The sequence below is a fragment of the Aplidium turbinatum genome, chromosome 1 (assembly GCF_918807975.1).
Source record: "Aplidium turbinatum chromosome 1, kaAplTurb1.1, whole genome shotgun sequence".
Classification (NCBI taxonomy): domain Eukaryota; kingdom Metazoa; phylum Chordata; class Ascidiacea; order Aplousobranchia; family Polyclinidae; genus Aplidium; species Aplidium turbinatum.
Genome location: NC_137472.1, coordinates 47,620,738 through 47,634,650, shown reverse-complemented (window position 1 = coordinate 47,634,650; position 13,913 = coordinate 47,620,738). Strand labels below are relative to the sequence as shown.

Sequence of the window (13,913 nt, the reverse complement as noted above, 5' to 3'; positions counted from 1 at the left end):
CTGCTGCTGTTTGTTTAAAATATATGTTTTTTATAAGCCTTCTTTCTAAGAACGGGACATTAAATTTTTCGAGCAATTGCAGTAATTTGGTATGTTTTATCCTGTCAAATGCTTTGCTGTAATCTATGTATGCAATGTAAGTGTGTTTTCCTTTTTCTATTCTGCGTTCGCCAATTGTTCTTAGAAGGAAGATGATTCTTAGAAGAAAGAATGATGGCAAGCGGATGAATCCATTAGGATCAACGGTTGGCGCAATTAACCAACATGGTATACTGCTAAGTGCGTTAGTTCTGGGGGCCTGACGTACCTTATTAGCCCCTTTGTATTGTCATGAGTAAACACAAGTTGAATAATCCAGATCTTGGCAAAAGAAGTGCAGTGATACACACGAATCACTGTAATTTAGCCCGGTGGAGCACCTGTGGACAAACAGGCAGGACTTCATCGTCAATCAGTGACTGTTTGAAATTAGGGACTTGTAATGTCAGAGGGCTGAATGAGCCTGGGAAGCTAGAGTGTGTGATACAAGAAAGTGAAGAGTTGGACCTTGATATATTAGGAATTTCCGAAACTTTCTGGTCACAAGCAGGAGAGTTCACAACCAACATACCAACAAAATTAGAAAACTTCAAGGTGATATACTCCGGAGGGATCAAGCGCAGGAAAGGTGTAGGCTTCATAATGAGGCATAATGTAGCAAAATCTATGATATTTTATGATCTAATATGTGAAAGAATTATTTGCATGAAAATAAACACACACCCTTTCAACACGTTGCTAATACAAGTATATGCACCAAATGAGGATGCAAGCGAGGAGAACAAAGATACTTTTACGAAAATTTGAATGAAACAATAAGAAAGTATAAAAAATCAACTGATCAACTGGTAGTACTGGGAGATTTTAACGCTAAAGTTGGTGATGTCACATATGAAAAAATAGTGGGCCCATTTGGACTTGGAACACTAAACGACAATGGAGAAAAACTGATAGACTGCTGTGAAAAAAATGATCTGTTTATAGCAAACACATGGTTTGAACAAAAAGTAAACTCAAAGCATACTTGGAGATCGCCAGATGGAATCACAAAAAACCAAATAGACTACATTTTAATGAGTAAACTAATAGGTCAACTGAGATAAATAAAACACTACGGTATATGTAAGACATATTGTTGACATACAAAACAAATATTGCTTTCAAACAAAAAAAACACAGTTTTGAACACTTTATTGAATTTTTTTTTCGGAATTGTATTGTTTTCTTTAAAGGTGTGTTGTATTGGGGCGCACTTTTTATTAGGCTACTACCGGGTGCAAATTATCCTCTCCACAACCGTTAAAATACTTGCTTTTTTTAATTACATTATCTCATCGCATGTCCATTGTGCATAATTATAGTTAGACAGCAGATTGCTTCAATTCAATACAATTCTTTAAAACCTGATCTATAATTCCCTTGTGGTGGTGTTGCATAGAATATCGCTTGTTTCTTAACAGCATAAATATATTTAACAACTACAAATTTTAATTACTAAAGTGAAAGCAAATTACTTTTAATTTAAAAGTGTCATAAATTTTTTGCCAATCTGTTTTTACATATGTTTTTGCATTAATTGATTGTTTATCTGAAAACCCTGCATAATGAGAAGACAAAGACGGTTGAACTGTTATAATAAATTGTCTTGGCATTCCTATTCTTTCTCGGAGTATTCCTGTTATCCAAACATCATCCATTCTCACAACTTTTTCGGTTCTAGAAACTTCCCAAAGTTTTTGAGCAACATCGACACTGGTCGTATATGTTCCGCCAAGACAATAATCAGGAAAGTTTGGCCATTTGAAGTCTTCGAAAGAGAGGTAGGACTTGTAATGATTATCTCGCAATGGCGCATCGTTTATACGACTTTCATAAATGCATAGAATGGGAAATGTAGGCCACTTATTTTTAGAAACTTTTTGGTGGTACTGATCAATGAGTTCTTGTGTTTTGCCAACGTTGATTAAAAAGTCGTCATCAGCAGATGAATAAAGATATTCTTGTGGAAGATTTTCCGATGCCCATTTCATTCCAGCAAGACTTTTTTGTCCAATGTTTCTGAAAACGTAATTTTATAAATCTTTGAATGGAAACACGCGCAGATTACCAACTTATTTGCGAAAAAATCAAGTCTTAAAAACATTGCACCGAAAGAAAAGCAAAAAAGCACTTCCAACAGAGTTTTACAGTTATTCATTTAACCTAACGTGGTAGGCCTACTGCTAATTTGCATTCACCAAATGCTGGAACTTGCACAATTTTTCCTCCTGGCATAATTTATTTAGAATTGATTTTGCTATAACAATAGCCTAGCATCTTCAGCTTATTCAAATACAACCTAAAGTAGAATAAAAAGCATGGCCTACAAAAAAAAGGAAATCTTGCCAAAGTTCAAGTGAAAAACCGAAGTTATTAACATTATTAGCAGAGTGTGGGTGATTGATTTCTAGTCTGTACGGTACAACCGTTCAAAGCAGCCAGAATGCAGCTTCAATAGTTAACAGCCCAAGGCTACATATTCAAAAATTCAACTCAGAGCACATATACAGCAGAATAGAATTGTTAACTGATAGTTGGTATAGGAAATATATACAGAGTCAGCTGAGTGAATTACAATCAATAGGTTAAGTAAAGTGAAATTCATCATAGAAAAACACAGCCGTTAAACTACAATCCATTTTTTATCGGCAAACTTCATAGGAAGTTTAGAAATACAACGATCCGGATGTTGCATAAGTCACAAAAAACATAGTAATCCTGGCCAGCTTTCAGACAATGTCATGAAAAAGATTTTTTTATCAAATATTGTACTTGGTGGCCTAACCTGCTTCTACACAGAAAAAAAAGTGACGCTCATCATTTAAAATATCACTGAGTTGAAAACAATAGAAATGGAATCTTGCCTACTTGTATGTGTCAGAAACATTAATTTGCAGAATATCCTCATATCTTGAAAATTCTTCATCGATTAAATTTTGATTTACGACTGATGTCACTCCAACAACAAACACGGTTGCCAATCGTAATCCATCAATATAACTGAGGGACCCCCACGTGCGACGAATAATTTCACGATGTCGAAAGTTTGAAGCAGCAGACTTCACAAAAGTATACATGGTCCAATTCACAGCTGCATAAAACAAATGAATGTGAGTAGAATATCAACTAAAAGATAAAAAGAAAGCTATAAAATTGGTGAACGCTATAACACTGGTTTTGAATACCCTGTTCCTGCTGACGTAGATTAATAATTCTCCGCCTTGCTCATGACTCAAGCCTAAGTAAGAAATTGCTATACTAAACATTAAGCAAAGCATCGGCTTTTTGCAGGTATTTGGAATTATTACTCAAGAAGTGTAAGTTAGGTGCAGGCGACTACAGTGATAGGCCATTGCAACACACAACAACACTGTTATGCTTATATCCTGTTTTACTGTACTCCGTAAATGGTGATTAGCTTTCTAGACAACACACCTTTCTGGTGCATTTACCTGGTAGAACCGTTTATCAGAGAAGCAAAGGTGTATTGTTTGTAAACGACGTATACTATAAACTCTACATTTAGAGCCAACAACATCACCAACTTACAAATTAGGCTACTGAATTTAAAAGATATCTAGAAAACAGTGCTTCACTCCCAGAGGTGAGCACCCGCTACTTTTAAAGTAGCGCGCTACCCGCTACCGCTACTTGGACCAAAATAGAGCGCGCTACCGCTACCCGCTACCAATTTACAAAAGTAGCGCGCTACCCGCTACCAATTTACAAAAGTAGCGCGCTACCTGCTACCGCTACTCGGACCAAAGTAGCGTGCGCTACCGCTACTTCTTCCGCTACTTTTGTTTAAAATGACACTAGGAAACACTCAAGTCCATAGTGACACAAAAATGACCTTGAAAATGAATGTTATCATTCGTTTACACTTTACACTGTCATTTAAAGTCGTTATAGAAAACACATTCTAAGGGAAATTTAATGTTACTCATCTTTCAAAAACACTAGCATTTCAAAATGAGAGTCACTAAGTCCTGCCCGCATAAGCACATCTTTTCCATCAGAGAAAAGTCTCCACCGCAGCACTGGAAGGAATTGGGATGTTGTATTTAATGAACAGATGTTTTAACTCGGTATTCGAAAAGCTCAAGGACTTGCTCCTGTCCGAAAAAAAGGCGTCCACAATTGCTGCTTCCTTCTGCACCGACGTTTCACGGGATGGCGCCAACACACCAAAAACTTCATCCTCGGAGTCGTGACTGGTGTTGGTGTCACTCTTCTCGGTATCAACCTGGCTTGATGTCTCCCGCAACAGTCGAATTACATCTGTCTTGACTTTTTCTCGCAGTGCGTCAGCATCATCCGTGGAAACGTAGTGCAAAAATTGTAGCCACGACGTCTTGAAGGAGGGATGAAGACATGATGCCATAACGCATTTCATGTCATTGAATCGTTTTTCCACCCCTTCCAGGACTTTCACTCAACTCCTCACAGGTCACAAGATCACTGATCTCGGTCAACTTCTTCGCGCAAATTGTGATGGTTGGAAGCAAGACTCCGTAATACGCCTTGGACTCACCCTGGAGAATGTCTAAAGCATGGCAGATAGGCTTCATCACACGAAGATATTCGAAGAAGAAGTTGACGTCAGCTAGAAACGACCGAACCTTTGCAACTAAACCGATTATGTAGCAGCTTGACCACGTCAGTATTGCCAAAAAAAACGAGTTGTTTTTTTCACTTTAAATTAAAAAGTAGCGGGTAGCGGGAGTGCGACTGAAAAAAAGTAGCGCCTCTCCCGCTACCGCTACTTTGGGAAAAAATAGCGCCGCTATTGCAGCCGCTACTCCAACTAAAAAGTATCGCCGCTACTTTTACCAAAAAAGTAGCGCCGCTAGTAGCGCGTAGCCAGAAATCAAATGGCGAAAATTCCTCCAGATACGAATCCAAAAGTTTGGCACAGTTTTTCGAGAAATTAATAAAAAGCCAACCAAGAGTGCTTCGTCCATCTATCCAGTTCCGGGTAGTCTATGATCAAACACCCAAAGCTGCATAGATCAAACAAAACAACCGAGTGTTGGCATCAGTCGATTCTTTTAGTGTTGCCCAAACGGAAAGTAGCGTCCTCAGCGATCTTAGAACGTTCTAATGTGAATAACCACCGCATAGCCTCCCTACATTACGTAGGGCGGTGTTTTTCAATCTTTGAGCCACCGACTACATCATGCATTAAAATAATGTTGTGGATCACCAAAAGAAATTTTATACTGATGCAATAAAACAAACTACACTACAATTTTTCAATTTCAGTTTTTCTCACTGCGATATCTGGGCCTGTGTGCATGATCACAAAGTTGATATTCGGACAGGAATTAAATGCAGAAACACAACTGTGATTTTGATTTTCGACCGATGTTCCATGCAACATGAGCAAACTAATGCATTTTTTTGCGGTACACCTGACAATCTTTGACGGAACACTACTAAGTATTCCGCGGAACACCGATTGAAAATCACTGATGAAAAGCAACATAATATTTACCCCGGATAGAATAGATTAACTGCTATTTGATGGGTGTCACATTTATGAAGAAATAGTGACGTAGATGATTTATGGGTTTCCTGGCAACTCGCCAACATAGCCACCATTTGATCAAACAAACGTTTAAAAAGTAGGCTACAACAGTTTAAATGAGCTGAGAGCTAACCAGGGCTGTAAACACGTGGAACTTTTTCAAGTCCGACAAGAAAATTACTGATACATCAGTGATCACAAACTTTGGGCTATGAACAAATACAAACAATCTCCACAAAAATTGCGAGATTCATGTAAGTTATTCATGTATTTCGATCGTGTAACAGATGAATTCATTCATGTAATTAACCGTAATACTGTAATAATAAAAAATTAAAACTTTATAAAACGAAGTCCAAATTCTTGGACTGCAAATTGAATAAATTTTTAAAACTAGTTTTCAAAGCAAAGCACTCCAAAACTTACCTTTATTTTGCAGGCAGGCATTTCTCAAAAAGTAATCTCTCGTTGGACTTTTCAAAAAAACAATACTTTCAGAAAGCTTTTTGCAGGAAAACTTGTCGCTTGACGAGTTATTGCTTATGTGTATGCCTGTGTCTTGTTCATCAATGAACTTCAACAGATTTTTGTGTGTCTGGTTTTTTTGGGACCTATAAATTTTGCAACAAATATTCAATAAATTTCAGTCGTCATAAGAAGTTAGGTCTTGTTTTGACCCAAATTATGTTACTGAAATTGAAAGATTTGGGTCGACACAGAAGCTCTTATCCATCCTGCAACAGATCTCATTTCAATAGAATTATATTTATTAATTTGCTGGTTCGACTCTCGGGGAGTGAGCTTGAGCAAAGTATTTCAGGGACAGTTCTACATTCACAGGCACCTAGTGTATGTGATAATTTACAGACAACGACACGTCAACACTTGAAAACTTCACTCTGTCAAACTTGGTGACCTAGCCGCGAAGTTTTTTTTTCCACGAACTTTCTGTTACTTCGAATGGAGTTTGTATTGATACAGTGTAAATGCAAACATTTTACGTTGTCGTGTTTGGTTCAGTGGTTTCATCTTGTACCTTATGTTTGTGAGGACAACGGTTCGACGCCCATCGAAGTAGCGTTAATGCTTTAAACTTAGTTTTTTTTTTACAGTTGCCACTGCATGTTAAATTTCAAAACGCGAAAGTTTTATTTTAATTTTTCATTACAACGTAGAGCAGAAAATACGCTCAGAATGCATTAAATTAAAATTGATTTTTAAAAAAATGTTGGGGGAGCCCTTCCATACCGTTTTCCCCGCTACATGTATTTTATTCCTCTTCACCAAAAAGCGCCCGGGCTGCGCCAGTCCGCAGCACCTCCAGTTTCATAACTTATCAGCCGCCGCTGAGTAACAGTTAGGCTACATAATTCTCAATTATCGTCATACCTGTGGATTGTTGCTTGATAAATTTTTAGTTTTGAAAATTGGTGTTGTGCAAGCAAGATAAAAGACAAAACAAAGAGAAAGAATACAAATAGAATTATTTTGTTTTTCATCACTTTAACAAACCTATAGTGAATCAAAAATTAGGTTAGTTTTTTAGGAAACCACAAAATTAACTTAAACAAGTCTACACAAAGATGTCGACTGCATAGAGAGCGGCAAGAGCCTTAATACAACGCTAGAAAACATATTGGTTCAAAAAGTAAGTGTAGCTTACCGAAGGTAGGCTACGTGGCTACAGTAGCATATGCAGGAGAGCGATCGAGGCGATCGCCCACCCACTAAAACACATAAAACGGGCTTTATACACAGTGTGTTTGCAAGATTAGATTAATGTAGATCATTGTGTGAAATTGCCCCTCCCCTATAGCTACTTGCAGGACCCGTCCTGAGTGGCAGCGTTTTTAGCAGGACACTTAACACTAGAACGACGAAGTTGTTGAAACTAACACTTTAGAATTTTTAGCATCTATATTTTGAATTTACTTGTTCTCCTATCGCCATGACCCATGAAAGTTTCAGTAGCTTCATGTAATTGCACTAGCTTACTGTAAGTTATAAACTGTGTTGATAAACATTGTGATAACAATAATTTTTTTTTATCAGAGGATATATGCAACCTTTAACAACGGAGGTGTCGAAATCGACACCAGCTGCGTTTTGGTAACATTACTGGTAGGCTACTCAGATTGTGTTTTTGAAGAAATCACAAAAGAATAACAATAGATAAATTGCAAATTAAACGATTTAGGGTAAATTTTTGCTGCAAGACTTTTTCCAAGCAGAGAAATTTAGACAGGCAGTTCACAAAACATGTGAATGGTAAACATTCAATTTCTTGCCAAATAGGTAGACACTTGAAGGTAGGTTAGGCTACATCACGAAGAGGTAAACTGAAAGTGTTTCGTTGCAAATGAATGTTTTATATTAATCTCGTGCTCTCAATACATTTTCTTGGAAAGCAATGCATTGCATAATGCATATCCTGCAAAACAATTCTGACAACGATGGATTGCATGAATATAGTGATGAAGAAAAGTTATAACACTCTAATGATTCAAGCAGCTCTTCTGGTTAAGATGAAGAAACGACTGAAGGTTCAGTGCAATTTTCAAATAATGGAGAGAGTTGGTTGGATTTCTCTGTTGTCTGCCAGAGCTGTCCGCACTTATCTATCTAACATTGTCCTTGTAAAACATGGGGTCAATTAAGTCTGCTCTTCAACCTATAGGTCTTCTACTGTAAAAGTCCTACAAATGCTTGGTACTGTTCAATGATAATGCAAATGCTTAAAAAATATGCAAGCAAAAACCACAAGAGAAGCCAAAAGAGTAAGCTAGATTTTCATTGTCATTGGAAAAACTAGAAGCATTCATATTTTGCAATATGCCAGTGGCATATAGGCCTAGGCTACTGCAAAAAGCATCTGGTTGAATTCTTGTGGAACAAGAAATATGGTCCAAAGTAATGTCTGATATAATGCCAAGAGATTTTTTGTGAAAATAAATTTCTGAAGTTTGACAGCAAAGTCAGAGATTGGCAACAGATAAGTTTGTGCATACTCGAGAAAGTTTTGAAGTCCTTAGATAGGCCTACTTCTAGCCAGTGCTGTATTTGTAAAAAAGCACAGGGTGTACTGTCAGATTTGCCAAAATGATGAATAATACACAACTTGCAAAATATTAATTTTTATTCTACCATAACATCAATTATCAACATCAAAATTGGACGAGAGGTATCAAATTGTTAATTTTTCTATGAATCCTACATTCCAAACAAGCCTACCGAGAGGAATTTACATCTTTATTCTCTTTACAAATTCGGATCTAGTATCCTTAGCCTTATCCTTAGCAACCAGGATCTTACATATTTTTAGCCCTAAATTAGGCCACAGGTGGTCCATTGCAATTAATAAACATCAAACAGCTCACATTATCAATGAACAAAGATGCTCTTAAATCTGTGATAATATTGTTCATTAAACTGAAACCACGTTCACATTCTTTTGTCGAACAAGGTAAAGCTGAAATAGCTGTCAAGAGAGACTTCAAATTGTTGGGCACAATTGCAACTTTTTCAATGAAGTCTCTTAATCCTTGGATTGACTGTATTTCATCAATGTCAAAGCGTTTACAAATCCTTCTCACCTATGCTTCTCCATGACGCAAAGTTCCTTCTATCATTTTTTCAGGTTGCACGTTAGCAATATCAACCAGTAGCTGACCATTGTCAATGTCGCCATTAGGCTAGTGCAAAGTCTCATTTGCATTCTGCTAACAATGCTCTGAATGAGTTGATTCGCGTTAATTGGCACCATTTTAGAACTCTGTATCAGAGAAATATTTCTGAACATTAAATTATCCTTCGCGGCTAAAGCCAACTGTGTTTTTTTCTCCCGGTTTTTTCTTGAAACTCTCAATAATTCGTATTGTCTTTTATATTAAAAGTTCGGCTCTAGGTAAAGTTGTACTTCGAGACTGAAGTTCAATGGATAACATGGATAATTCTTGCAGAACATCATACATTAGGAATCAGTAAGGATAGCATAACCACTCTATTTGGAAAACCAGAGGGTATACTATTAGTTCCTCGAAAAAGCAGAGAGTATACTGCGTATACCGCCGTATAGGCTATACCCTCGAATACAGCACTGCTTCTAGCATTCTCTACAACTACGCACCGGAAAGGAGCCTAACCATTGACAAAAAGTATGTGTTTAGTCTGCAAAATTTCGCAACTGCTGTAAAATTTTTGCTGTAAATGCTGTAACTGAAATGCTGAACTGCTGTAAATTTTACTGTAGGCTACTAGGCTATGTTGTTGATAAAGTTGTAGGCCTATACTGAAGAGGGTTCAATACCTGAAATCGCGATCTGCAACACAAGAATTTCAAACTGGAGTTTGTTATATTTTACTTTGAACATTGAAATTCCAGGCAATATATCTTTTGATCAGTAATTGGGCTTCTCTCTAGCACCAGCTTGACTGGGCGTGTAGTTGTTCTCTAATACGTTAAATTGTCTACCCCATTTTTTGCATGTTAGTTGAAAAGTTGACTGTTGGTACAAAACTTGAAGACTGCAAGTAAAAAGTTGTTCATTGCTTGAAGCGAGTTTTCGTCTGATTCTCATCAGGAGCGATCGTCAGAATAAAATAAACCTAAATGCGGTGAAGTATTTATTCGTTTATGCTTTGAAGCTTTTTCGTTTGAATTTCTCTGATTAGCCAAAAATTTACATTTCGCTTTTCTTTTTTGGCTAGTTCAATACAAAAATCGAAAATAAAACTTCGTAAATGAACTTTTCAATCTTCTTTTAAATTTACCAACTATTCAAATGGATGCGTAATGCAATCAATACTAATCAAAGAAATAGAGAGTAGGCTACCGTAGTAAATCCATAGATTCAAGTGTATTGTGATTTGTGAAGCTTTCACCACACAAGTGTGGCTTTGTCAGTGACTACATCTTATATGAAAGAAGGTTTAAAGTTCTACTTTTGTTTAGAACGATATGTGTAGGCTACTTAAAAGGCACACTTGTGTGACCAAAGCTGTACAATAACCTTGGATCAATTTAATGTGGTAGCCTATTCTCTATTTCTCAATACAGAATAATATTATGTGTATTTTCGGTACTCTTTTGCTCATGCGTGTAGTCATGCGCAAAAATCGAAATGACCACTTTTCCGTGTTTTACGATGAAACCAAAACCAGCAAAACTGTTTGCGGCTGTCTTGCAACGTCATTAACGTGTTTTGGTACAGGAGAAAATAGTATTTGAATTTTAAATGCTATAAACAAAAGTACAAGGTAATTTTACGCAAAAAGTAATTTTCAGGGTAGAGAGGGAGGGGCTTGGGGTGAAATTTCAATTTTTCTTTACTAAAACCAGGGTTAAAGTTGAAATTAAAATTGACCCCTCCCCCTACTGTAGCCTAAATACTTCACCACCATTAGGTTTATTTTATTCTGACAATAGGCTACACCAGTTCAATGGCCGAGTGGTTTCGCCTTCGGCTCTAGTGCTAGTAGACCTGAGATCGGTTCCAATTCTTTAAAAACTGTATCGATTTTAATTGCGTTTTTTTTTTGCGTAACGCAGTGAGAATAAGTCGGGTAATAATGTGATGACATCTTAAACCTGATATAAAATTAAGAATGAGCCCTGTCGCGAAAAGACCTTACCTATTGTAGAGCGACAAAAAATAAAACCATAACAATATTGTTATTTTGAGGATACTCCAGTTCAGTAGCCGAGTGGATTCGCCTTCGGCTCTGATGCTGGTAGATGAGATCGCTTCCAGGTCGGGTCAAACCAAAGACTTTAAAAACAGTATCGACTGTGTTCTTTTTTGCATAACGCATTGAGAATAAGTCGGGTAATAATGTGATGGCAATGTAAACTTGATATGAAATTTAAAATGATCTCTGTTGCTAAAAGACTTTAGCTGTTGTAAAATGACAATAAGTAAAAGACAACATCATTCTGACGATAGATCCTGTAGCCTCCTGATGAATGTCAGACGAAACGCCACTTCGAGCAATGAACAACCTTTTCCTCGCAGTGTTCTAAACATTAGTGTAATCAAGCAGGCACATTAACTCCAATGAGTTGAGCTGCAAACTAACAGCAATAACCACAAACTCCTCCAAATTTATGACGCCTGAAGATATGCTATCATTTTCGGTGCAATAAAAACTTTAGACCCTGGCTACTCAACTGGCGGACCGCGGTTCGAATCCGGACCTTCTGGGCGATGATGGTGGACCTTGAGCTTTTGGAAGAATAACCTCATTGCCAAGTTTCAGGGCTTCTTTAAACAGATTTTTACTGGGAGAAGCAATTTTTACTGTAATTATCCTAGTTGCTGGGGGTTTCAACTTCCAGACTCCCCAACACTTTCTCAGAAATCCAATTCGAGTTACATTTTATCTAAAAAAGTGGTTTGGTACAGATAATTTAACTTTCGTGGTTGCGTGGGATATAACTTATTTACCGGACAACTAAAGATATTCAACTTGTCAAACTGGACCTTTGCTAACATTAGTTGAGTAATCCTGCTTTAGACCATATACGAAATGCTTTAATGGGAAACTTTTCAAAGCTGAAACTCATCAAACGAATTGAGCTGAAACTCATTGTTCAAAATGAGCTCCCCTAGTCAGCAAACCAGTTATTTTTATACTGATGTCTACAGACGTTGAATTGATGTAAAAAAGAACTGATTTGCGGTCTGGCTAATGGTGTACAGTAGCTAAGACGAGGACCGTTGAGAATTGAGATAACAGATCGTGCCAGATACCAAACGTAATCGGGATCTTTTCTGAAAACAGCAAGACATCTCTAAAAAGTTTTTTTCCGAGGAAAAGTTAAATGTTTGTTTTATAAGGAAGGACACCTCAGCTATCAGTGCAAAAATGAAGACAGACATTTACAAAAAAATTCCGGGCCTCTCAACAAGTTTCTGGGTAGGCCTACCTAACGTGACCCGGGTGCCTGGTCTATAAGTAGGCTACTACTACTTATTAAGTAGCCTACTTACCAGACTACTCATGTCAATGCTAATGGCTACGATATACATTGAGTCTATGCGCTCAACGTGATGGAATCGATCACGAAACTTAAAAACAAAAAATTAAGCATAAAAAGTGAGATGATATCATTTAATTCTGAACTGCTTCTAACTATACTGTGAAGTTATTTTAACTAACAAAACTTGAGTTGAAGAAGCCAAAAACCAACTTTTGTTGTTTACCTGTTACAGTAAAATGTTGAGCTTTGGGGCGCAGAAATTAAAGCTTGCCTCTGGTGCAAAATAGCCTTGCGTCGGCCCTGATTAGGCTACGATACGTAATTGCATTTTTCCTTTACTTGAAAAACATTTCAAAACTAAACCACAGCAAAAACTTTTGCGTCCAAACGAAACATTTCGAAATGTTTATACTTTGAAGTTTGAAGACCATACACACCAGCGACTGTTGAAAACGTAAAGCGATTTTTGCTGCACCATGCTGTTTTTTACGTTGGAGATACGCCTACCTGTGGGTTTCGGCTTCGTTTCGTAGGTTTTCGTTTACGGATGAAACGAAATTGGTGTTCAAAACTAAGCCAAAACATAGACATGAATTAAGCTCTTCTTATTGTATATAGACTTAGCCTACCTGCTGCAGCTTATGTTACGTACTCCTCGAGTGACTACCTTTGCCAACCCATCTATTCTTCGAGTGAATAGCTGTAGCCTACTAAGCCATCTACTTTTAATTTCTGTCATGTTTATGTCACATGCTTAAACTGAATATTTCCACAACCTTTCCTTTACCGGTACCGGTGTTCAGTCACACAACATTCAATTCACAGTTAACAGTCTTCTGTACTATCAGAAAGTAGGCTAAGCTTACTGTTCTAAATACCTACAATTCAAAATAAAGTCCAAAATAAACATGATCAGATAACCTTTCGTTTTAATACTTCCTGTTAAAATGTAGTCTACTGTGGAATATGAAAGCAAAAGGACATAGACTACCGCAGCGTATTGCATCGTCACTGAAATGCGTGATGCTCGTCTGATCAGCATTGAAACTTGATCGGTCTAAACATGCTGAATTATTTATTTGTCAATTTCTAGAAATCATTGCCCCTGGCAATTGTGTCCCGGACAAAGACTAAAAGTACTCATTTGTAGTAAACTTATTCTCTGCAACTTTTTTCTTTTTTTTGTTATCAAGCTGTTTACTCAACTGCACATGACAGAATAGGAAATATATTTCGCCAACGGAAATGAGTCATACGTGGTGTATGTTGAAGTCTATTCTACAGCCTATACCACAACTATAATAATGTTATTGTTTTTATTTTTTG

General features: G+C 37.2%; 1 protein-coding gene across 1 annotated transcript; it reads right to left on the bottom strand.

Annotated features, from left to right (window-relative positions):
* Nucleotides 1-1,156: 1,156 nt before the first annotated feature.
* Nucleotides 1,157-3,155, bottom strand: LOC145766496 (lactosylceramide 1,3-N-acetyl-beta-D-glucosaminyltransferase-like). The gene is made up of 2 exons (XM_082578225.1): nucleotides 2,947-3,155; nucleotides 1,157-2,097 (listed from the first exon to the last, which is right to left on the bottom strand). Exons 1-2 carry the CDS (start codon nucleotides 3,153-3,155, stop codon nucleotides 1,527-1,529), a joined length of 780 nt encoding a protein of 259 aa, XP_082434351.1. The 3' UTR covers nucleotides 1,157-1,526.
* Nucleotides 3,156-13,913: the final 10,758 nt, after the last annotated feature.